This window comes from Natator depressus, chromosome 2 (genome assembly GCF_965152275.1).
Source record: "Natator depressus isolate rNatDep1 chromosome 2, rNatDep2.hap1, whole genome shotgun sequence".
Taxonomy (NCBI): Eukaryota; Metazoa; Chordata; order Testudines; family Cheloniidae; genus Natator; species Natator depressus.
In genome coordinates this window covers 107421648-107444897 of record NC_134235.1, presented here as the reverse complement: position 1 = coordinate 107444897, position 23250 = coordinate 107421648, and the positions used below count along the sequence as shown (strand labels likewise).

At 44.4% G+C, this 23250-nt stretch overlaps 1 protein-coding gene across 1 annotated transcript in view; it reads left to right on the top strand.

Annotated features, from left to right (window-relative positions):
• The window catches only part of RANBP9 (RAN binding protein 9), a 69329-nt gene that overhangs the window by 39500 nt on the left and 6579 nt on the right, over window positions 1-23250 (top strand). Inside the window, exons 6-10 of the mRNA XM_074944808.1 lie at window positions 535-719; window positions 3441-3553; window positions 5741-5849; window positions 12432-12622; window positions 14616-14763. Of these exons, the coding sequence (XP_074800909.1) occupies window positions 535-719; window positions 3441-3553; window positions 5741-5849; window positions 12432-12622; window positions 14616-14763 (746 nt within the window). The remainder of the gene's footprint in view (window positions 1-534; window positions 720-3440; window positions 3554-5740; window positions 5850-12431; window positions 12623-14615; window positions 14764-23250) is intronic.

The window sequence follows — 23250 nt, the reverse complement described above, 5'->3', positions numbered from 1 at the left end:
ATTATACTTGAATTTTGAAGCTAAGGAGTTTCCCCTATCCTGTCAGTTCTTACCTTAAACATTGCTAAAACATCTGAATTTTAGTGGTGGTACACCTGAAAATGGAAATGACCCACTTTATAAATTTCTGTTTAAATTTTTTTGCTCTTGTTTAGAAATCAATTTTTTTAAAAAGTCCAGGATTATTTAACTTGGAGATGCATGTTTTCAACATAAAATCGAAGCCAAAGTGTGAAGTTAACTATGCTTTAAAAACTGCATTTGTTAGTTTGATGAATTACCAGTGTTGAGGTTTGGATCTCAAAATAATGGGCAGTGTTTTATTTCCTCTCCCACTGGTGACAGAGTTGTATGTCGTCCTATTGCTGAGTTGGTATCAGTTACTAAAATTTGACTAACCACTGGGAATGCTAGGAGACTGAGTACTACTTCTCCCCAGTGATAGGTGTGGGTGGGGATGTTGAAGGTGATTAAAAAGGGGGGGAATCTGGAATAAAAGGAAAAAGTATTGATTAAAAAAAAAATCTCTTGCAGCCAAACTTGTACCCTACAGTAGGGCTTCAAACACCAGGAGAAGTGGTAGATGCTAACTTTGGGCAGCATCCATTTGTGTTTGATATTGAAGACTATATGCGAGAATGGAGAACCAAAATTCAGGCTCAGATCGACAGATTTCCTATAGGAGATCGGGAAGGAGAATGGCAGACAATGATTCAAAAGTAAGAATTAGAGGGATTTTAAAGACTGTATAATTAAAATTCTCTAAAAGGGATTTTAAAATGGGCATTTAAAAAAAATGTTTGTTCGAAATCCTAATTAAATTCAAATAGTTGGAATAGTTTTAGAACAAATATAGACCCTTCTTAAATGTTCATGAGAACTTTGTATTTTTCCTGTCATATTGAAATGATGGTAAAAAATGAAGCGCATTCTTTGATACAGTAATTACAATTACCACTAAGATTCATCAGGGCAGCTGGCTGGTATATAAAATTAGTAATAAGCTATATGACGTTTGACATCTTGGTCACCAGTGCAAATGCATCCTTGATCAGTAGTGACCGAAAATTCACTCTGTTGAATGGCCATTGGGATGGCATATGTAGGAATCTCTCTCAGTTCAGTTCCTGGTAGATAGGTGTCTGTATCAAAGAAACAACTGTAGCTGTTTTAGTTTTTACAAAACTGCTGCAACAACTTGACACTAATTGACACAGATGATGGCTGTCTCAGCAGAGAAGCAGGGGACTGAACGGCCTATGGAGATTAATAACTATTTATCTGGCACCCCAAAGCATGCTAGGTGCCTCACTAAACATGGAATACACTTGGTCTCTGCCCCAAAGAAAAGTCAATCTGAAATGACAAGTGAAGTTGAACGCAGAGGGAGTGGCTGTGGAAACTGAGGCACACAGGTTATGGACATAGACTACCTCAACTCACAAGTCTATGTGGAATGGATATATATGTATTTGTATGTGTGTATAGATTTATATCTATTGAATATAAAATTTTTTTGTGCCTAACTCAGGTAATTAAACATGCCTGAATTCCTCGTGTATTTTCAGTTGGATATGGTTTTTACTCAGTGCCAATATTGTTTGTGTTATGTGATGTGGAATAGTAGCTGTTTCAGAAGCAAATGAAGCGATCCGTATATGTAATTTGTTTAACTTTGTAAAGTATTTTGGGATGAAATTTGCAGTTTAAAAATTGCCGCTGCTCTCGCTTGCTCTCTCCTAGCCTCCCCCTTCTTTCATGAGCACTAAATTCACTTAAACTAAAGAAATCAGATTTTGAAAACCTATTTTATGGTATTCTTCCTTTCTGCACTCACACAATGTTAGAACTTGTAAATTTGGCTATATTAGTCCAGCTACTTGCTGGAATGCATTGTTTACAACAGTGTTTTGTATTAATGTGGCATTAATTTTAATCCCACTGGCTGTGGGAACGTCACAATGAACACATTTTGGTCTTCAAGTGAATGCTCACTATATTATTGTTTCACCACCTCCTGACACCATTTTGTCTTTCCCAGCCAAACAAGCATTTTAATTTTAAAAAAACTACTGAAGGGGCAATATAACTTACTTTGTCATTCTCAGTGTACTTAGATTCAGAACCTTAAATACAATATTTAGGATCAATTACAATTCATGTGATTAAGTGAATTGTCACAAGTATTTGAATTTTTTTACCACCATACAGAATCAGAACCACTTGCCACCACGATTGTTTTCTGCACCAGTGTTCATGCTAAAAATCTGTTAAAGGCTTTTCCTTTAGGACCTTGATCCTATAAACACTTATGCATGTGCTTATCTTTATGCACATGAGTAAACCCATTATGTCATGTTTAATTTATGTAGAAGGACTTAAATGTTTGCAGGAGATCAATAGTTGGGTTATAAGTACAAATTCATACCAATGTCACTAGTGAGTGCAAGTCAATCGGCTACTCTGTAGCTTGTTTAAACTGGGTTGGTAGTCTGTCTAGTTGCCAGTAGACACGTGTTGGTATCGATACAATCACAGATTTCCTTAAACATGGAGTCTTCCCTCTTACTCATAAGGCATGTCTATGCTGCGCCCCCCCCCGCCCCCCAAAAAAAAAAAAAAAGGAAAGAAGAGAGACCACAGCAGCAAGTCTCAGAGGCCGGGTCCACTGACTTGGGCTCATGGAGCTCAAAATAGCAGTGTAGGTGTTCAGGCTTAAGCTGGAACCTAGACTCTCAGACCCATCTCCCTCACCCTGTTTCAGAGTCCTGGCCCCAGCCTGAGCCCAGATATCTACTCTATTTTTAGCTCTGTGGCATGAGCCTGAGTCAGTTGACCTGAGACATGCTGCAGGTCTCTTTTGCAGTGTAGACATATGCAGACTTTCATGCCAGTTCTGGGTTGTGGAACATTTTTGGTGCTGTTTGGAGAAACTCTTATTGCTACTGAGCATACTGTATCTGTTCTGTGGATTAATACAGGATTTGGCCTCACAGGGCTTTAAGTCCAACATGTTTCATGAGCAAGGAATACACTTTTTTAAAAAATCAATATGTAATTTGATCATAACTTGGGTTAACAAATGGGGTTAGTTAAAATCCAATTGTTTCTATATAAATTGAAATGTTAAAAAAATAGTTTGGAAAAACAAGTACAAGTAAGAATATGCTCTAACAAGGAGCTTAGCTCTTCTGGGAAGGAAATCAAATAGATTCAGTTAATGTATTCATGACTAGATAACTGGGATAGAACATTTTTATATGTTGCAAATATATATTTCTGTTTTAGGTATCTTACTAATTCCACTATTTGCTTTTGTCAAGCAAGTGATTTTGTTTGCTGAGCTGTCTTGAAATTTGAAAAGTGTCTTCAGTTTATTTTACCTGCATAATGGTGTAAATGATGTTGCATATTTTAACTGTTTTGAATTCTCTTCTCAGAATGGTTTCATCTTATTTAGTTCATCATGGGTACTGTGCAACAGCAGAGGCTTTTGCCAGATCTACAGACCAGACTGTACTAGAAGAATTAGCCTCCATTAAAAATAGACAAAGTAAGGCTGGAAAGTACACTGCATGCTTTTTAAAACTAACTTGTCTCTTATATTAAAAACAATTCCCTACAATTTAATCTATGAAACTTCATCGTGGAATGTCCTTTCAACAATCTTACAACATTATAATTCAGTTCATTAATGCACAACTATAGAATCATAGAATATCAGGGTTGGAAGGGACCTCAGGAGGTCATCTAGTCCCACCTCCTGCTCAAAGCAGGACCAATCCCCAACTAAATCATCCCAGCCAGTGCTTTGTCAGCCTGACCTTAAAAACTTCAAAGGAAGGAGATTCCATCATCTCCCTAGGTAACACATTCCAGTGCTTCACCACCCTCCTAGTGAAAAAGTTTTTCCTAATATCAAACCTAAACCTCCGCACTGCAACTTGAGACCATTACTCCTTGTTCTGTCATCTGGTACCACTGAGAACAGTCTAGATCCATCCTCTTTGGAACTCCCTTTCAGGTAGTTGAAAGCAGCTATCAAATCCCCCCCTCATTATTCTTCTCTTCCGCAGACTAAACAGTCCCAGTTCCCTCAGCCTCTCCGCATAAGTCATGTGTTCCAGTCCCCTAATTGTTTGTGTTGCCCTTTGCTAGACATTTTCCAATTTTTTCACATCTTTCTTGTAGTGTGGGGCCCAAAACTGGACACAGTACTCCAGATGAGGCCTCACCAATGTCTAATAGAAGGGAACGATCATGTCTCTCCATCTGCTGGCAATGCCCCTACTTATACATCCCAAAATGCCACTGGCCTTATTGGCAACAAGGGCACACTGTTGACTCATATCCAGCTTCTTGTCCACTGTAACCCCAGGTCCTTTTCTGCAAATTCTGCAGAATCATGGATTCTTGAGCCACTGGTTTGTTAATCTTGAAAGTACTGTTTAATTTTGGAACTAGTTTAATGAAGAGGAATGTTATGAATTACCTACCATGACACTGGTGTTTGAAAGGAAGGACACAAACATGTTTGGCGTTATCCTGGAACAAATGTTAATGGTGTGTCTAGCCCAGTGGTGGGCAACCTGCAGTGCGCGGGCCATATACGGCCAGTCAGGGTAATCTGCTGGCGGGCCGCAAGCCAGTTTGCTGATGTTGACCGTCCGCAGGCATGGCCACCTGCAGCTCCCAATGGCTGCGGTTCGCTGTTCCCAGCCATTGGGAGCTGCGGGCTGCCGTTCCTGAGGACGGTCAGTGTAAACAAACTGTCTTGCAGCAGCCTGCCAGCAGATTACCCTGACAGCTGCAGGTTGCCCACCACTGGTCTAGACTAATGTTGACAATCACGTTGACAATCAGCTCTGGTTTACTAGTCAGTTAACTTGAATGGGACCACAGATGTAGACTTTGCCTTGAGTAGGAAAAGTGGTAGAGGCTTAGCTAGCACGTGCTGTTTAGATGCAGATTGCGTTTGTCAGGCTTACAGTTGGAAAATATCAACACTTTTAGTTCAGTTTTAGCAGGATGAGTTGTAGACTAGTCAGGAGCTTAGGCTGTAAATTAAGTAGGTGAAAATTAAGTTAAGGTGTTACTCTGATTTTCAGTAGGTGAGGGGTCACATTTAGATTGTGTTTAGTTAATATCCTAGCTAAGCCCAATCTAAACTTGACCATTTTTCATAGTTTAGATGTAACCTGGTATTCCCGGTCTTGCAAATGACAGTAGTGCAGTGTGGGCATACTTTATGGAGACATATCAGTTAAAAATAAAATACTCACAACAATGCGTTACCTAGGGAGGTGGTAGAATCTCCTTCCTTAGAAGTTTAAGGTCAGGCTTGACAAAGCCCTGGCTGGGATGATTTAATTGGGGATTGGCCCTGCTTTGAGCAGCGGGTTGGACTAGACCTCCTGAGGTCCCTTCCAACCCTGATATTCTATGAATGTCTTAATTTTTAATCTTCCTTGAAGTGAGCTATTTGAATAACTGGTAGTTCAGTGTGTTTGTCAAAGCAGCTGGCAATATATAACCTATATAATGCTCATAAATATCTAAAATAAATACAACTCTTAAAATATTTCAAAATTTCCAAGGAAATGAATGCATTTCTTTCTGTGAATTTTTTGGTAAAAATCCTATTGATTCATGTTGGTGGTATTTTTAATCATTTAATGTTGTATACAAATCCTTACACTGTGCAAGATTTAACCTTACTTTTTTGTGCTTTGGTGAACAGGAATTCAAAAATTGGTTTTAGCAGGAAGAATGGGAGAAGCCATTGAAACAACACAACAGTTGTATCCAAGTTTACTAGAAAGAAATCCTAATCTCTTATTTGCATTAAAGTGAGTCTTCAAGTTATGTAGATGTTTGTCTATAGATAACTGTGTAGACTTAGGAGATATTACATAATTAATTTGTTCCTGTGAAAGCTTTAAATTCAACAGAATTTTTAGAAACTGCTTATTTAGTTAACATTTCTGTGTGCTAGATGTATCTTCTAGATCAAATAACTGTAGTTTGTCATCAGGGTCCTTTGTATTCTGCAGCTCTGTGGATATAATTCGCTTCTTGCTGAAGAATTGTCTTCAAGAGTCTGAGTTTTCATCTAAATCTGTGGTTTTTTTAATTTTTTGGAACCATTTTCCATTATGAATGTTTAATGTTAAACTTTCTTTTGTCACTTATTAATTCCAGACACTGAGTCCTCTTCCCTCACTGATTTTGAGGGAAATGATAGATTCTTCGAGGATCGTCCCTGTGGGTGCTCCACTTTAGGTGTTTTGACACCCTGCGCTTGTAATCGGAGATTTGTGGTAGCAGTGCCCAGTTGGGCCGCGCACGTGCTGTAATTGTCTCACGCTGCTCCGAGCAGTTACATAGCGGTGCGCAGCCAGCTGTCCCCCAGTTTCTTCTCTACTGCCTTTGGCTTGAGTTGGCGCAATCAGCAGTGCCCTCTCCTACATCAGATAAGATTTATAGTAAATAGTTCATAGTGATAGTGTAAGCTTAGTTGTAGTTAGTTTTCCGTATCACTTGCCTTACTCTAACCTCTTTAAAAATTTAAAAAAAAAAAAAAATCCCTTTACCTTTCCTATCTACTGCTGCCTCTCTGGCAGGTGTGCAGCCTTAGCCTCAAACAGGGTTTACCCTTATTTTTTATTTCTCTAAGAGACTGACTCCCTCAAAAATGGCCAGCTCACCTGACTTTAAACGCTGCCTGACTTGCAGACTCTCCATATTGGTCTTTGATGGTCATGCTCAGGGTATCCGCTGCCTTGGCGAGACACATTTCTGCAGTGTAGGCACTTTTGAATAAACTGACAGCTAGGACAAGAAAAGCCAGGGATCTCCAATTGAAGCTTCTTATGATGGAGAAATCCCTCAGGCCAACTTCCGACCCTGCTTCCAGGTCACCCCCTGGCCAATGGTCACCAGTCTCTGACATGGGCTCCACTTCAACAATGGCTGCCAAGTAGCCTATCTCTAGAAAGGCTACCAAAAAGCAGTTGCAGACATCTCCGCACTGAGAATTGTCTAAAAGAAAGCGATCCCCAACTGAAAAATTTGCCCTGGTATCAACGGCACTGAGCATGCCAGAACGCGAGGCACCTGGAACATCTGGCACCGCGAGTTGCTGAAGAGCTAAAGACCCTATGAGGCTAGCTAAAATGGAGGCTTACGCATTAAAATGAAACATAACAGCACCTATGGAACCGAAGAAGATCTCTGCACCGAGCGGTACGGTGGCGTCACCTGCTGTTCCTATGCTGCACTGCTCTAAATCCTCAGCACTGGCAGCTTCAACTCATGCTCCCAGGCTGTCCACCATGCCGTCTCCAGCACCAAGACTCAAGGTTCCACAGCAATTCATGAGGCATGCGGACCAGATAGTGATCTCAATCTCCTCTACTCTGTACCGAGGGTACCCCATCCAGATTGGTACCAAGCCAGCTGACTAATCCCCGCAGATATGCCACCCCCATCTCCAGTGAAGAGGAAGTAAAGGACGAGGCAGTAATATATACTCCTCGCCACTCCTCATCCAAGCTATGACCATTTCATCACCGACCATCTGCAGATACAGAAGGATGATATGGTCACCCATAGGCACCCCCTCCCCCATACCATTCCCACCTAACTGGTCATACTGGGATCCCTGAGCAGTGTATAGGGTCCAGTTGCGGGCCCCTAGCCTGCCTAGGTCCAGAACAGCCTTGTTACCCTTCAACTGTCCAGGCACCCTCAGAAACACAAGAGGAAGACACTGAGGAACCTGAGGACACAGCCAAACATGACACTTCACCACCTACTCAGCTCTCATTTTTGTCACCAGATGAAACCATAATGCCACCACCCCTCACCACAGGGGATGATTTCAAATCCTTTCAGAACCTCTTGAAAAGTGTTGCTGAATCCCTGGACATTTTGTTGGCTCAGCTACCAGAAGCCCAACACAATCTCTCAAACGTACTCCAGGCATCCCCATCAGCAAAGATAGCTCTGCCAATTAGTGATGCAGTCATGGAGCCTGCAAAAATAATCTTGGAAACACCTGCTACAGCACCACCCACATGTAAAAGATCTGGCAAAAAATATTATGTGCCAGTAAAAGGGGCTGAGTTCCTATTTACACACCCTGCACCAAACTCCCTTGTAGTGGAGGCAGCCAACCAAAGGGGCAAACAACACCCGTCTCGAATGACCCCATATGATAAGGACTGGAACAGGCTAGACCTTTTTGGGTGGAAAGCTTATTCCTCAGCTACACTTCAGTTCCGCATAGCCAACTATGCTGCTCTAACCAAATATACACACAATCTGTTCTCCAAAAGATCAACTTTTATTGAAAATTTACAAGATGCCAAAAAAGCACAGTAGAATACAAACATTTCTGAAGGGGGTCTCATTGCCAGGAGGGCCCTCCAGACCTCCTTGACTCGGCAGACACGGCAGCACGATCCATTGTGACATCCGTGGTCATGCAGCATGCATCATGGCTCCACCTCTCCAGGCCCCCAAGGGAGGTCCAGACAACGGTTGAGGACTTACCCTTTGAGGGGCAGAAATTATTTGCAGACGAAACAGATGTTTCGTTACACACCCTAAAAGACTCAAGGGCGGCCTTAAAAACCCTTGGCATTTACGTACTGTGACAAAGCTCCGAGCCTGTATTGGTGGGTCCCGCGCTTCCAGGTGGATTCAGTGGCCTCAGAAGCTCACTAACACCCTCAATATGACCTCCCTTTCCCAGTATAGCAGCAAAGGTCACAGCTTATTGAGCTACTTTCATCACAGGCCAGTATGGAAGGTGGGAAGGTGGAATACCCACAGTCTCTGTTGCTCCTTAGAGCTCAGTAGGCTCAGTTTGGTCTCTTGCCTGGACCAAAGTCTACAGAGATTCCCCTTGAGAGGGGAAGTAGAGTATGGGGGAAGGGGGAAACCCGGGCCTGCCCTCTACTCGGGGTTCCAGCCCAGGGACCCTAATGGTAGCAGCTGTTGTTGGTGGCTTTTCCCTTCACCGATGATGTTGCTTTGGTTCCCTGGGCCACTTCTCCATGGTCACCTTTTCCCAAACTTCACCCTTACCTCAGGATTCAGCAATGCTCCCTCTCCTCCAGCTCCCTTCACCTGGGCTTCTCAAGAGAGAACTGGAAAGGAGAGCTTTTAAGCAGTATGAGTAGGACCTTAATTGGTTCCAGCTGTCTCCATTAGCCTAATGGCCTTAACTGACCCTTTGCCAGTTAATTGAGGTCAGGTGCTGGTATTAGCCTAACGACCTTAACTCGTTAAATTGGTGTCAGGTGTCTTGATTGGCCTGGAGTAGCCTTTGTTTGGCTATCCAGGGGACAGGGATCTACTCATTCTGAGGCTGATATCCCTCCCTTCCACTACTCTCTTATATCCTTCTGGTCTGAGTCTGTCACAGTACCTGAAAACAAAAAGAAACAAGGCAGGTTTTACAATCAGAGATTCCGGTCTATGCCGTACTCTCACCCCTAAGACAATATGACCAACGGCGTAAACAAAGACAGAACAGACATCAGCAGAACCAAGATCAGCCTTTGATATCGCAACAATCCACCTCTAAACAATCATGAACCAGAAGTGGTGCCTCACCCATTTGGGGACCGTCTGTCACTGTAATACCCAGTCTGGAACACCATCACGACAGACAAATGGGTTTTAGAGATTATCCAGAAGGGCTACTCCATCCCCTTTATTTCTATCCCACCTATCCACCTCCCTTCCCCCATCCCTTCTCAGGGACCTTTCTCATGAGCACCTGTTACAACAGAAAATAAACCTAATTTGTACAGTTAGGTGCCGTGGAAACCCGTACCATCACAACACAGGGAGAGATTTTTATTCACATTACTTTTTAACTCAGAAAAAGACCAGCGGGTGTAGACCCAGTCTGGATTTACAAAAAACTCAATCAGAGCACAACTCATCAATGAGAGCACAACAAAATGGTGGATCTAATTGCAGTAATTCCGGCATTAGAGAATGAAGATTGGCTCTCGGTCCTCAACCTTCAGGATGCTTATTTTCATATTACCATCCACCCGTCATACGGAATATTCCTGAGGTTCACCATAGGGAAACAGCATTTCCAATACAGAGTGCTACCCTTCGGCCCATCCACTGCCCGAAGGGTTTTTTCCAAGGTTTTCACTGTCGTTGCAGCTCACCTATGCAGACATGGAGTAATGATATTTCCATACTTAGATGACTGCCTCATAGAGGCACCAACACAGCAAGAAGCAATAAATGCCACGCAGAGCATGATAACCCTTTTCACAAATCTAGGGTTGCAAATAAATGTGCAAAAATCCATACTGGTTTCTGCCAAAAGTTGGAATTCATAGGACTCTGTCTCGACTGTCTAACAGCAATGCAAATCCAACAATGCTTCCTCACTGTAGTCAACATAACTTCAACAGTGAGGGACAGCCCACAAACATCCTCCAGAACATGTTTACAACTCTTGGGGCATGTGTTGGCAACAACGTTTGTTGTCAGGCATACCAGACTCCACATGAGATGCTTGCAGGCCTGGCTTCAAACACTGTGTATTCCGTACAGACACCCTCTTAACAGATGCCTCACCATGCCATGCAGAGTAAAAGACTCGTTAACATGGTGGATTCAACCAGAGAACATCTGCTCAGGAGTCCCTTTCCATCAAAGAACTCCAACCATGACAATCCCCACAGACGCTTCCCTAATAGGTTGGGGGACACATCTACTCAACAATACTGTAGAAGGCCGCTGGTCCCCAGCAGAGTCCAACCTGCACATAAACTTACTGGAGCTAAGGGCAGTCCAAAATGTATGTGAGTACTTTCTCCTTCTAATCAAGAACAATACAATCAAGATCCTCACGGACAATATAGCATGCATGTTTTATATAAACCACCACAGAGAAGCACGATTATACTCCCTATGTACAGAGGCAATACGCCCTTGGAATTGGTGCATCACCAACAACATAGAGATATTGGCATCCTATCTGCCAGGATGTCAGACTACAACGACGGATGTACTAAGCAGGGATTTCCCGCAAACCCACGAGTGGGAGATGGATCCTGGAATTCTCAAATCCATATTCAAACTATAGGGGTTCCCTACTATAGATCTATTTGCAACAGCTCAGAATGCCAAATGCCCACAACATTGCTCCAGAGTGGGATTGGGACACCACTCCCTAGGCGACACGCTCCTCAAAATGGGAGGCACCACTGCTGTATGCATTTCTTTCGACCCCACTCCTAAGCTGAGTCATTCACAAGATCAAGCAGGACAAATCCAGGGTCATTCCCATAGCACCCACATGGCCCAGACAAATGTGGTTCCCATACTTGTGCTAGATGGCAGTGAAACCGCCTTGAATCCTTCCCTTAGTACCTCACCGTCTATCACAAGATGCGGGATGAGTCCGTCACCCGAACCCCAACCTTAAAGCCTGGTTACTCCATGGCTGACGGGGGTCAAGAAGGCCTCCTTGAAGAAGACTCCTTGTGCAGTGACTGAGGTTCTTTGAGATAGTTGTCCCTCTGGGTGCTCCACTATCCTCCCTCCTCCCCTCTACTTCAAAGTTTCAGGCCAATTGTCTCAGGTAGAGAAGGAACCGGGACAGTTGGCTGCACACCACTATGTAACTGCTCAGAGCAGTGCAAGACAGTCATGGTGCATGTGTGGCCCAACCGGGCACTACTACCACAAATCTTAGATTACAAGTGCAGGGCGTGGAGCACCCATAGGGACAAACATCTCGAAGAACCTCAGTTACTGCACAAGGTGAGTAACCGTCTCTTCCTGAGGAAAAAATTTAATTTAAAATAGAACGTTTAATCTTTCTACATTTTCCTTTTTTAAAGACTATTGATTGTCAAAATTCTTGCAGGATAAGGTTCTTGCTGTTCTAGGTCCTCCCCACAAATCAGTTTATTTGTTCTCTTGAGGTTACGTTCTGGTCGGATACTCTCTAACCTCATAGACTGAAGACTGAGAATATACCTACGCTACCTGCGCTACGCTGGTACAGCTGCAGCTATGACGTAGCACAGTAGTGTAGGCCCTTCCTACGTTGACAGAAGGGGGTTTTTCATTAATGTGGTTAATCAACCTCTGAGAAGCAGTAGCTAGGCCAATGGAAGAGTTCTACTCTGATGGTTAGATCGACCTCACTATGGCTCTCAGGATGTGATATTTTTTACAGCCGTTGGTGGCGTAGCTAGGTTGATCTTGGTTTTTAAGTATAGACCAGGCCTAAATTTCTGACATCAAGTGCTTTGTCGGACAATAAAACTTTGTTTTTAAGACTTAAAAAATTACTTCTATTTGCATTGAATGTTTATCTGAAATTCTGAAGTGGCATATCTTCTCCCTAAGATAACTGTTGGTTTTTTTTAATTGTTTAGGGTGCGCCAGTTTATAGAAATGGTGAATGGTACAGACAGTGAAGTGCGGTGTCTGGGAGGCCATAGTCCAAAATCACAAGACAGTTACCCTGTAAGCCCTCGATCATTTAGTAGTCCTAGCATGAGCCCCAGCCATGGAATGAATATTCACAGTTTAGCAACAAGCAAAGGAAGCAGCACACATTTTTCTGGTGAGTCAAACTAGGGGAAAACCCCGCACTCTACTGAGTTCTTTCTTCAATTCTGAATGTCAAGACAAAATAACAGACCTGTCAGATTTGCATATTAATGATGTGTTTTCCTAGTTTAACATACTGAATTAGTTATCCAAAGGGAAGTTTGTACTGGTCAATCGGCTGCTTTTGGTGATGTCAGTCATTTGCCAACTGGAAATAGTGCATAGCTGGGGTCCAGTCATCAAAGTATAAATCTAGCTAGGTGAAAGTAAAGGCTTGGGCAACCAGCTAATCCCGCGGTGTACGTCACTTGAGGACTGGTTCCAAATATTTTGGGAAGTCTTTTGTGTAGTAATGTGATTTTTTGGCACCTAGTATGTGGTTGGCTGCTTGGAGGTGATTCCAGGGTGGGACTCCCAAATGGCACTGCTTTTCCCTTGGCAGGGGAGCCATTGTATTCCACCTCCCCCATACTGCCCCATTTGATCTGCTGACATGACCAGAAGCTACCATCTCCTTCAGCCTAGGAATGAGTATGGGTTATAGGGCATAGAGAATGACTGGTAAGGAGTCCCAGAGCAGTGCTGTGCTGGTATGGGGGGGTTGGTGGTCAGCAGGTCAATTTCTGATTTTCTGCTGACATCCAAACTTCAGTTGAAGCTGCTCAGCTGTACTGAGAGTGGTTAGGCTGTCTTAAGCAGATCTTTATCTTAAAAGACAGACTTGAATGTTTCGAGGCTTCCAGTTCAGTTTAAGTAATATTAAATATTTGGGGGAAGGACCAGCTTTCAAAGTGGAAGTGGGTTGGACAGAGGGTGAGATTGGGCACTGTGGAAGTTTTGTATGTCTTCACTGAACCCAGTCCTCTTTCAGCAGTAGTTGGTGTCCCTCTGTCCACTTTCAGTTCAGTTCTGTTATAAAATCTAAATTGGGGCCAACTTCTTGTCTTCAGTCTAGTTTTCCCTAAGTAGAAAGTGAGAGTTAAGTGGCCAGTGGGGGACACACTGCTGCTGGAAAGGCAACTGCTGTCGTGGAAATAGAGAAGGGACTGAAGAACTTATGAAAAGTTAAACGTGTAGCCATTATAATATTTAAATAGAAGGTATTTATAACTTGTATCCTGTTTCTCCTATCTTCAGCTTTGAAAGTTTAGTAGGATGTGATGCAGAAAATCTCTCACCCCCAAAACTTTTGACTTTCTATTGTTTTGAAGATAAAGAATCTATGCCAAGTTGTATATTAGTAGTAGCTGATAGATTTATTGGATGGCCGATTGAAAGTGCTTGTGATCTGTTGCTACAGTAGAATATATAGAACTCCCATTTTCAGGGCTTGATAAAATAAAGTATCAAATTAGTACACGTTGAATGTGTCTGCTTTTAAATTACAGCTTTCCTCAATTAAATATTACCAGGGAGGGATGAGGTGTTAGCAGGAAAGAGTAGTACACCAGGCTGGAGTAATGTTTAACCAAATGTTCTGCGGTTTAGCAAAGTGTAATTCTACATCAAATTTTGATCCTCATTAATCCTTTGTTTAGTTGATAATATTGAATATACCTTCAAATTACTGAACTTACATATGAAAAATAACATAATGTTTGTAACAGTTGTTATACAAAGCCAATTAAGATAAAGTGTAGTCATTAAAAATCAAGGCTGACTCTAGCCCAGTCAGGGTTTTCAGATACTTTCTGAATGGTATATTCCAAGTAAAAGGTCTGTAGTTCCTCTGACTTGTGTATTTCACTGGGAACATTCGCTAATTAACTGAAAATCTGATATGTAAACTGCTGTTAACATTTGTTAGTTAATTTTATTACCTGGCTTCTTTACTGTGAAAGCCTTAAATCTGTTTCAAAGGCTTGAGGAGTGGAAGCTAGGTATGTGGAATTACTTGATAAATCTACTGTACATGAACAAATCAGTCTTATGCTTATTTCAGTAATGTGTACATAAAATCACAATTTGTAACTTGACTGAAAATACTAAAATATTATTTTGTTTAGGTTTTGAAAGTAGTTGCAGTAATGGAGTAATACCAAACAAAGCACATCAGTCTTACTGCCATATTAAACACCAGTCAACAAGTTTGAATGTACCTGAACTCAACAATATAAATGTATCAAGATCACAGCAAGTGAACAGCTACACCAGGTGAGTAATCTCCCAAACAGATATCTGATCCACCGTGATGCTAGTTTTTGTCATAAATGTCTTTATTTTGCACTGCAGAGAGCGCAATTTTTATATGGATTTTTAGGACCCAGGCACAGCATGTGGTTTTTGAAGTCACTGATAGTTCATAAAATGGGATGGGGTGAGGCGGTTGGAATTATTTTCTCATATTTTTCATTAACTGTATTGTACTGTGACATTTAGAGACATCAGTTTTTATTCTCATACCAGCTTCTTCAGGTTGTCAAACTTCTCCCTTCATCTTCTGGTCTGGTGCTTAGAATCATTTGTGAGGACTTCAGTGACAAACATATTCACTGCTTTTTATTTTATGCAGATAAGATTGAGTGAACTGTGGATTCTCATGTATGTATGTAACCACAATGGTTTGCTGTAAGCACTAGATGTGTGCAACCCCTTTGCTTTTAATGGGTTTGCATATGTCAGAGGTGGTAATTCTAAAATGATAGATAACATAGGTATAACTGAGCCGAATTTGGCCTGTAGAATGTTTGTTGTTGGTGCTGGGTGAGATGGACAGAACCAGACTTGAGTGCAGGAAGAGTTAACAGACCTAGCAGGTGGAGGGGAAGCGTTTACTTTTAAAACTGTCTGTGATAAACCATTATGACAACAAATATGGAAATACTACTTCGAGTGCTTGCATATGTCCATTTCACATTAGGTGTGTGCGTGCCTTGTGTATAGTTGCCAGAAATTTTTCCCTTCAGCGGTACCTGTCAGGTCAGTTCTAGCGCCCTCTGGTGCTGCACACTTATGGTGCAGTATAAGGGGTCTGGCCAACCCTGTACCCTCTCAGTTCCTTCTTAACGCCCGTGATGGTCACTGGAACTGCTCCTCTTCTTTGGCAAGCTACATTCAGTGGTTCTCGTTTGTCACTCCAGCCTTCCTTTTTTCTTCCCAGTAGTTATTTCTCAGTTTGGACTTTAGTTAATAGTTGTAAATAGTTAGTTGAACTCAGTGCATTAGCATTGCTTCCTCTGCTCCTGGAGCTGGGCATGCCTTGGTCTCTGAGCTTCAAGCCCTGTGGCATGGCCATGCCTTAGAGCAGCCCACACTCCAGTTGTTTAAAGAGGTTGAGTGAGACTCGTATCCGGGATCGCTGTCAGATCTGCCACCAGTTCAAGTTGGTACGGAGGAAGACTGGGAGGCCAGGTTAAAATACATCCTGATGGAGGCAGCACTCAGACCCTCCTTGGAGTCGAGCTGGACGGACTCAGCATCGAGAACCTCAGCATCGATACAGAGTGCTCTCTGCCTGCTGTAAGGGACTCTCAGCACCATTTCCTATCACTAGTGCCAAGAAAGAAAGGTAAGAAGCAGCTGGGTAACAGGGCGTTCCCTAGCTCTAAAAAAGGCAAAGCATGGGAAGAGTAGTGGAGTCTCACCTGAGTCTGGCCATTCCTCTGTCCCCACTTGACAGACAGTACTGTCAACTGCGTCCGATTTGCAGGCTCGGAGTCCAGTCCAGGATCAGCCCTCAGCACCAGAGGGACAGCATGGTACCAGCAAGATAGTGGTGCCGTCCACTCTGGAGGCATTCATTGTGGCCAGAGACTTACTGGTGCTGTCAGTACTGCCATCACCAGCCATCCAAGAGTTGACATCCTCTGTACTGGCAAGTAGAAGGGAGCATGTTGACTTGAACTCCCGTTCAGTACTGGGGCCATCAATACTGTCTAGAGCAGGGATTGCAAATTTCAAATCACCATAAAGGCCACGTGAGGACTAGTACATTGGCCCGAGGGTCGCATCACTGACACCTTTTTTCATACAAAGATACAAAAGCCCATGTCTCTGCCCCCGACCCCGCCCCACTTCACCCCTTCCATGAGGCCCCACCCCTCTCTCGCCTCTTCCCACCCCTTCCCTGCACCCATTCCAGCCCCTTCCTCAAATCCCCGCCCTGCCTCCTCCCCGGAGTGCGCCTTGTCCCTGCTCCTCCCCCCTCCCTCCTAAAAAGTCCTAAGCACTGCCAAACAGCTGTTTGGCAGTGGGAAGCGCTGGGAGGTAGGCAGAGGAGTGGGGAGGCGGCATGCTCAGAAGAGTGGAGGCAGGGGAGCGGTGGGTGAAAGGAGCTATGGTGGAGTCGTGCATCCAGCTGAGAAATCCATACTTGTATTTTCACACCCTCCCCAAATCCTATATGATGGGGGATCCCAGTGTGGGGGTACCTCTGAGTGTATGGCCCAGTGGGCACTGGCCTATGGAAATGCAGTGGCCATTCTGGAACTTGTGGGGCTCATATCCATCCATCCCCCCCTTCCCCCCCCCCTTGATGCTCTTACTCAGTGGTGTCTGAGAGAAGGGCTCCTCCATCTCACCGAGCGGCACCCAACACAGACTCTGGCACCAATATTCAGGACCTGCACCTGTGAGATCCATGTGGTGCAGAGGAAGAAGCAGAGGAACCCCTGCTGGTGCAGGCCTCCTCCTCCTCCCCAAATGAGATGGTGTCAGGGCCAAGCATGTCAACTCTGCCTCCCTCTCCACCCTGGGTTGCTTCGAACCTATGACTGGAAGTGGAGGTAGATGTCCACAGCCTAGTAGACATCTTGGCCACAGTGGCCCTGTCAAAGTTGGCGCTTCCTCTCAGTGAGGCCATTATGGGTCCAGTTAAATCCCTTTGGTAAACCCCATCCTCTCTGGTCCCGCACTTTGAAGAGGGCAGAAAAGAAGTACTTTGCCCCTGCCCAAGGTTATGAGTACTTGTAACCTCCCGCCCAGGGTCCCTGGTGGTGTTGGCAGCCAACAAAAGGGACAGGCAGGGACTGTAAGGAGCAACCCCCAAGGCAAAAGACTCCCCCCCCCCCCCAAAAAAAAAAAAAACAAAAAACAAACCCAACCCCAAACAAAACCTAGACCTTTCCTGTAGAAAAGCTTATTCTACTAGCGGTTTACGGCTTCGCATCTCCAACCATCAGGCGTTGCTAGGGAAATGCAACTTTAATGTCTGGGACTCAGTATCAAAATTTAAGGACTTGCTCCCTCAAGAATCTAGGCAGGAGTTCTCTGCTCTGATGGAAGAAGGGAAGGCGATAGCCAGGGCTTCCTTGCAAGCTTCCCTGGATGCAGCAGCCAGATCTATGGCCTCTGTAGCAGCCATGTGAAAGTGCTCTTGGCTACAGTCCTCTGGCCTACCTGTGGAGGTCCAGCAATCCCTTCAGGGTCTTCTGTTTGAAGGGTTCTCACTCTTTCTCAGAGCCAACAGATGTGAAGCTCCATGTCCGGAAGGACTCCAGAGCGACCCTGAAGTCCCTGAGTCTTTCTGCCATGGTGCCTTTCGAGGAAACATTTCAGGCCCTAACAGCTCACCCATTTCTCAGCTCTACCACCCTGTCAGGATCCGCAAAAGAAGCGAAGTAGAGGCATTTTAGACCTGTGCTGCCTCAACAGCTGTCTCAAAAAGCTGAAAGTTCCGCATGGTCTCCCTGGCCTCCATCGTTCCCTCCCTGGATCTCAGGGACTGGTACACCATCCTCCATTTGACAGACGGCTATTTTCATTGCTTGATTTTCTGAGAGCACAGAAGTTTTCTCCGATTTGTTGTGAATCAGACCTATGACCAGTTCGCTGTTCTCCCATCTGGCCTGTTGGCAGCCACACAGGTCTTCGTGAAATGCATGGCAGTAGTTGCTGCCTTCCTGAGAAGGCGAGGGGTGCAAATTTACCTGTACCTCGATGACTGGCTGATCAAAGGCCAGTCCAAGGCGCAGGGGAAGAACAATATCCACCTCATTCAGGCAACCTTACAAACACTGGGTCTACTGATAAAGTATCAGATGTCAAACCTCATCTCGGTACAGAGAATAGAGTTCATCGGAGCGGTGCTCGATTCTACCCAAGCCAGGGCCTTCCTCCCAGAAGCCCACTTCCCGATGATGGCGTCACTGCTATTGCACTCCAAGGCCCACCCTGAGGCAGAAATGGGTGACAGACTTTTAGGTTACATGGCCTCGTGCACGTATGTAGTTCAGCATGCAAGACTGAGCCTCAGACCCCTTCAAGCTCGGCTGGCCTTGATGTACTTGTCGAACTGCCATCATTTGGACTTGGTGCTCTCAGTGCCCACTCTAGTCTTTGCCTCCCTCAACTGCTAGAGGGATCCTTGGTTGGTGGGCTCAGGCATTCCCTTTGCCAGGCCCCAGCCCTCGATATCTCTGGTCTCCAGATGCTTCAGAGTTAGGCTGGGGGGCTCATTTAGGGGACCTCAGGACTCAAGGTCTGTGGTCCCTGAAGAGCTCTCTAGACATATAAATGTCAGAGCCCAGAGTGGCCTGTCTAGCATGTCAGGTGTTCTTTCCCACATTGCAAACGAGGACATGAGGGTACTTACGGACAACACAGCAGCCGCGTTCTACATCGACAGACAGACAGGGGCTCACTTTCCCCTGTCAGGAGACTATTCACTTGTTTTGCATAAAGCACTTGATCCACTGCAAAGGTTCTCGCCTTCCAGGAACCCAGAACGAGCTGGCAGATTACCTCAGCAGGTCTTTCTCCGCTCACCATGAGTGGTCCCTCCGTCCACACATAGCAAAGGTCATTTTACAGCGGTGGAGGACTCCCCTTGTAAATCTGTTCGCAACCAGGCAGAACAGAAAATCAGTTTTGTTCTCTCACAGCCCAGGCTCACTCATGGATGGCTTCTTACTCCCTTGGTGAAAGCACCTGTTCTATGCCTTTCCCCCCTGTGCACAAAGTCCTGATGAAGGCCAAGTGGGACACAGCGAGGGTTATTCTTATAGCCCCAGCCTGACCACATCAACACTAGTTCGGCACACTGTTAGACCCATCAGTAGTGATTCTGATGCCGCTCCCTCCCTTCCCAGATCTGATGTCTCAGGGCTATGGTTGAATGCTCCACCCAAATCTCCGTGCCCTCCACCTAACAATGTGGAAGGTCCAGGGTTAAACCAATCAGAGTGACATACCTTGCCAAGTGGAAGTGTTTTTTCCATTTGGTCATGACAACAAGGCCTCTCACCTGCTCAGTTGTCTCTTCAGATGGTGCTGGAGTATCTGCTAGACCAGTGGTTCTCAAAGCCAGTCCGCCGCTTGTTCAGGGAAACCCCCTGGCGGGCCGGACGGTTTGTTTATCTGCTGCGTCTGCAGGTTCGGCCGATCGCAGCTCTCACTGGCCGCGGTTCGCTGCTCCAGGCCAATGGGGGCTGCGGGATGGGCGGCCAGCACATCCCTTGGCCCGCGCCGCTTCCCACAGCCCCCATTGGCCTGGAGCAGTGAACCGTGGCCAGTGGGAGCCGCGATTGGCCGAACCGGACATGGCAGGTAAACAAACCAGTCCAGCCCACCAGGGGATTTCACTGAACAAGTGGCGGACCAGCTTTGAGAACCACTGTGCTAGACTTTGGTGTTTCAGATAAGCAATTTCATCGATTAAATTATATCTCAGCGATTTCTGCATTCCACCATCTGGTGCATGTGCAATCGGTTTTCTCACACAATGGCCATTCGTTTCTTCAAGGGCTTAGAAAGGCTATGGATGCAGATTCGGGAGCCCATTCCCCTTTGGGAGCTAAACTTTGTCTTGTTGAAGTTCACGGGCCCTTCCTTCAAGCCCCTGGCGTCATGCTCTCCACCTGGAAGGTGACTTTTCTGGTAGCAATTATCTTGGCCATGAGGGTCTGAGAGATCAGGGCCCTTTCATCAGAACCCCTGTACAAGGTCATCTTTAAGGACAAGGTATAGTTCTGCCCTCACTCTGGGTTTTTTATGAAGGTAGTTTTGCAGTTTCACAGTAATCAGGCTATTTTCCTGACTGTTTTCTTCCCGAAACCACACGCCAATAAGGAGGAGCAGCGCCTCCACACATACGATGTTAGGTGTGCCCTAGCGTTCTGTATAGAAAGAACAATACTATTCCGTAGATCTACGCAGCTCTTTGTGGCAAGAGCAGGTAGAATGGAAGGCCTTCCCATTTTGGCTCATGGAATTTCATACTCGATCTCGTGCATTCGCTTGTGCTATGAGCAAGTGGGTGTCCCTCCACCAAACATTCTGACTGCCCATTCCACGAGGGCACAATATTCCTCAGCGGCATTCCTGGCCGAGGTGCCAGTCCAGGACATTTACAGAGCAGCGACCTGGTTGTTGGTGCATACCTTTTCTTCCCACTACACCATCAACCAGCAAGCTAGGGATGACACTGATTTTGGTCGAGCTGCATTGCGATCTGCATGTCCATGAACTCTGAGCCCACCTCCTGCGGTACTACTTGGGAGTCACCTAATGTGGAATGGACACGTGCAAGCGCTCAAAGAAAAAACAGTTACTAATCTTTCTGTAACAGTTGTTCTTCAAGATGTGTTGCACGTGTCTGTTCCACGACCCACCCTCCTCCTCCTCTGTTGGAGTTGGCCAGCAAGAAGGAACTGAGAGGATGCGGGGTTGGCCGGACCCCTTATACTGCACCATAAGCCCGCAGTACCAGAGGGCACAAGAGCTGACCAGACAGGTACCACTGAAGGAAAACCTTTCTGGCGACTGTGCATGGGGCGTGCATACACCTACTGTGGAATGGACATGTGCAGCGCATCTCAAAGAACAAACGTTACAGAAAGGTTAGTAACTGTTTTTTCTGGAACAAGCTATATCTCTCAATGCTGGTATTCCAATCCTGGAAGTTGTCCCACCAAGTCTCTCTAATGCCAATTAAGTCATAATTTTCTTCATATACCATGACTTCCACTTCATCCTGTTGTGCCGCATGCTCCTTGCATTTGTGTACAGTCATTGGAGATATTTTGCAGGCTGCCCTGTTGCTTTTCTTCTTGCCTTTTTAATGCAATTAATTGTGGTTTCTAGTCCCTTCTCAAGAAATCAGAAAATTAGCGTAAACAGATGAGGTTCCAAAAACACTTCTTTGTTTCAAGGAAGTGTTTTGTCGTAGCAGTTGTCTCTGCCAAAGGTGGTCTTGAACTTCAACCCACCTTTTTGAAGCTTTTCGTAAGATGCACTACAGCCCAGCATTTACAAGGGGACTTTTTCTCCTGATGTTAAAAAGGAGCTGAATATTCCTTAGTAGTGAAATTAGTTGTAAACTGGATTTCTTTTAGCCTTAAAAGCAATGTCGGAGAGGAAGTGCATCTTTAAACAGTGCTTTTCATAACTGATAATAGAATGAGCTGGAGTATACCGTTACTATGGCCCATATTTTTAAAGGTATTTAGGTATTAATTGTCAGTGTCTAAGTGCCTAAATTCCTTTTGAAAATGAGATTTAGGCTCCTATGTCATTTAAATGTTGCAACACCTAAATACATTTAAAAACATGGGTCTGTCTGAGGCTCCAGCCCTTGAAGGCACTCTCTTCAACGAGAGCACATGCAGCTTCCAAAGAGTTCTTTTGCCCAGTGCCATGAACAGAGATCTGTCATGCAGTCTTGTGCTCCATGTGTGTTTTCTAAACACAATTCTTTTGTTTCTTGAGCATGCTTTGGCTGACTGGGTTTTGGTTCTTTCCCCAATCCTGTTCCTCTGCCCTCCATCTTGTTCCTGATGTTGCTTTCCAGTCTGAGTGAATAATCTATGGACTGAAACTTGCTGATAGAACTGCATTGTTTTGCTTAAAGCTAGTGTTCTCCAAATAGCTTCATGCTTGCTTGCCCTTTCGTGTAAAAAATGAGAGAGAACTGGAATAGCAGATTTTCTCAGCAGTTGAAGTATACTTCCTACCGCTTGTGACCAAGCTCAAAACCCACATTGGAATTTCTGTGTATAATTATCAGGGATCCTAGAAATCAGTTTGCCATGGAAAAATGATGAATTTGCGTTTTTACAGAGAATCTCTTTTTTACATTTTGTGAAAACTATAAACCGTACAGTAGAACCCCGTTTACCCACGCCTTCATTATCCAGCTCTCCGTATTAACCAAACTGGGGCTGAAGTGCGCCGGTTTCACCGGAGACCCGCCACCCAGAGCTGAAGCTCTCTGGATTATCCAATTTTTTTATTCTGATCGGGACCCGATCCCAATTAGATTGGATAAAGAGAGTTCCTCTGTATCAATAAAACATATTGAATTTGTATAATATTATGACTAGAGAAACTAAAGTTCAGCCTTTAATCTTAATCACGAAAAAATGTGGATTTTTTTCAGATATTTTTTATCAAGAAAAACTAGGATCTTTGATAATTATATCTAAATTAGCTATATGTATTAACATGTATTTTAACATATTTCAACAAAATAGTAAAATTAACTTTTCACATCTCTTAGCTCCAGAGATCTGTACTACCTCATGCTGAGTGTTAATTGTATTTCACATTGGCTGTTGGGCTGGGGCAATCCAAAATCCCTGATGCCTGTGTAGTTATTTTCTGTGAATAAATCTATGGTTTATTATTACTGATCCAATGTGATATTATTAAAAAGGTGATATTTTGACTAGGGGAGATGGGGAATTGTTAGGGTGAAATTGTAAA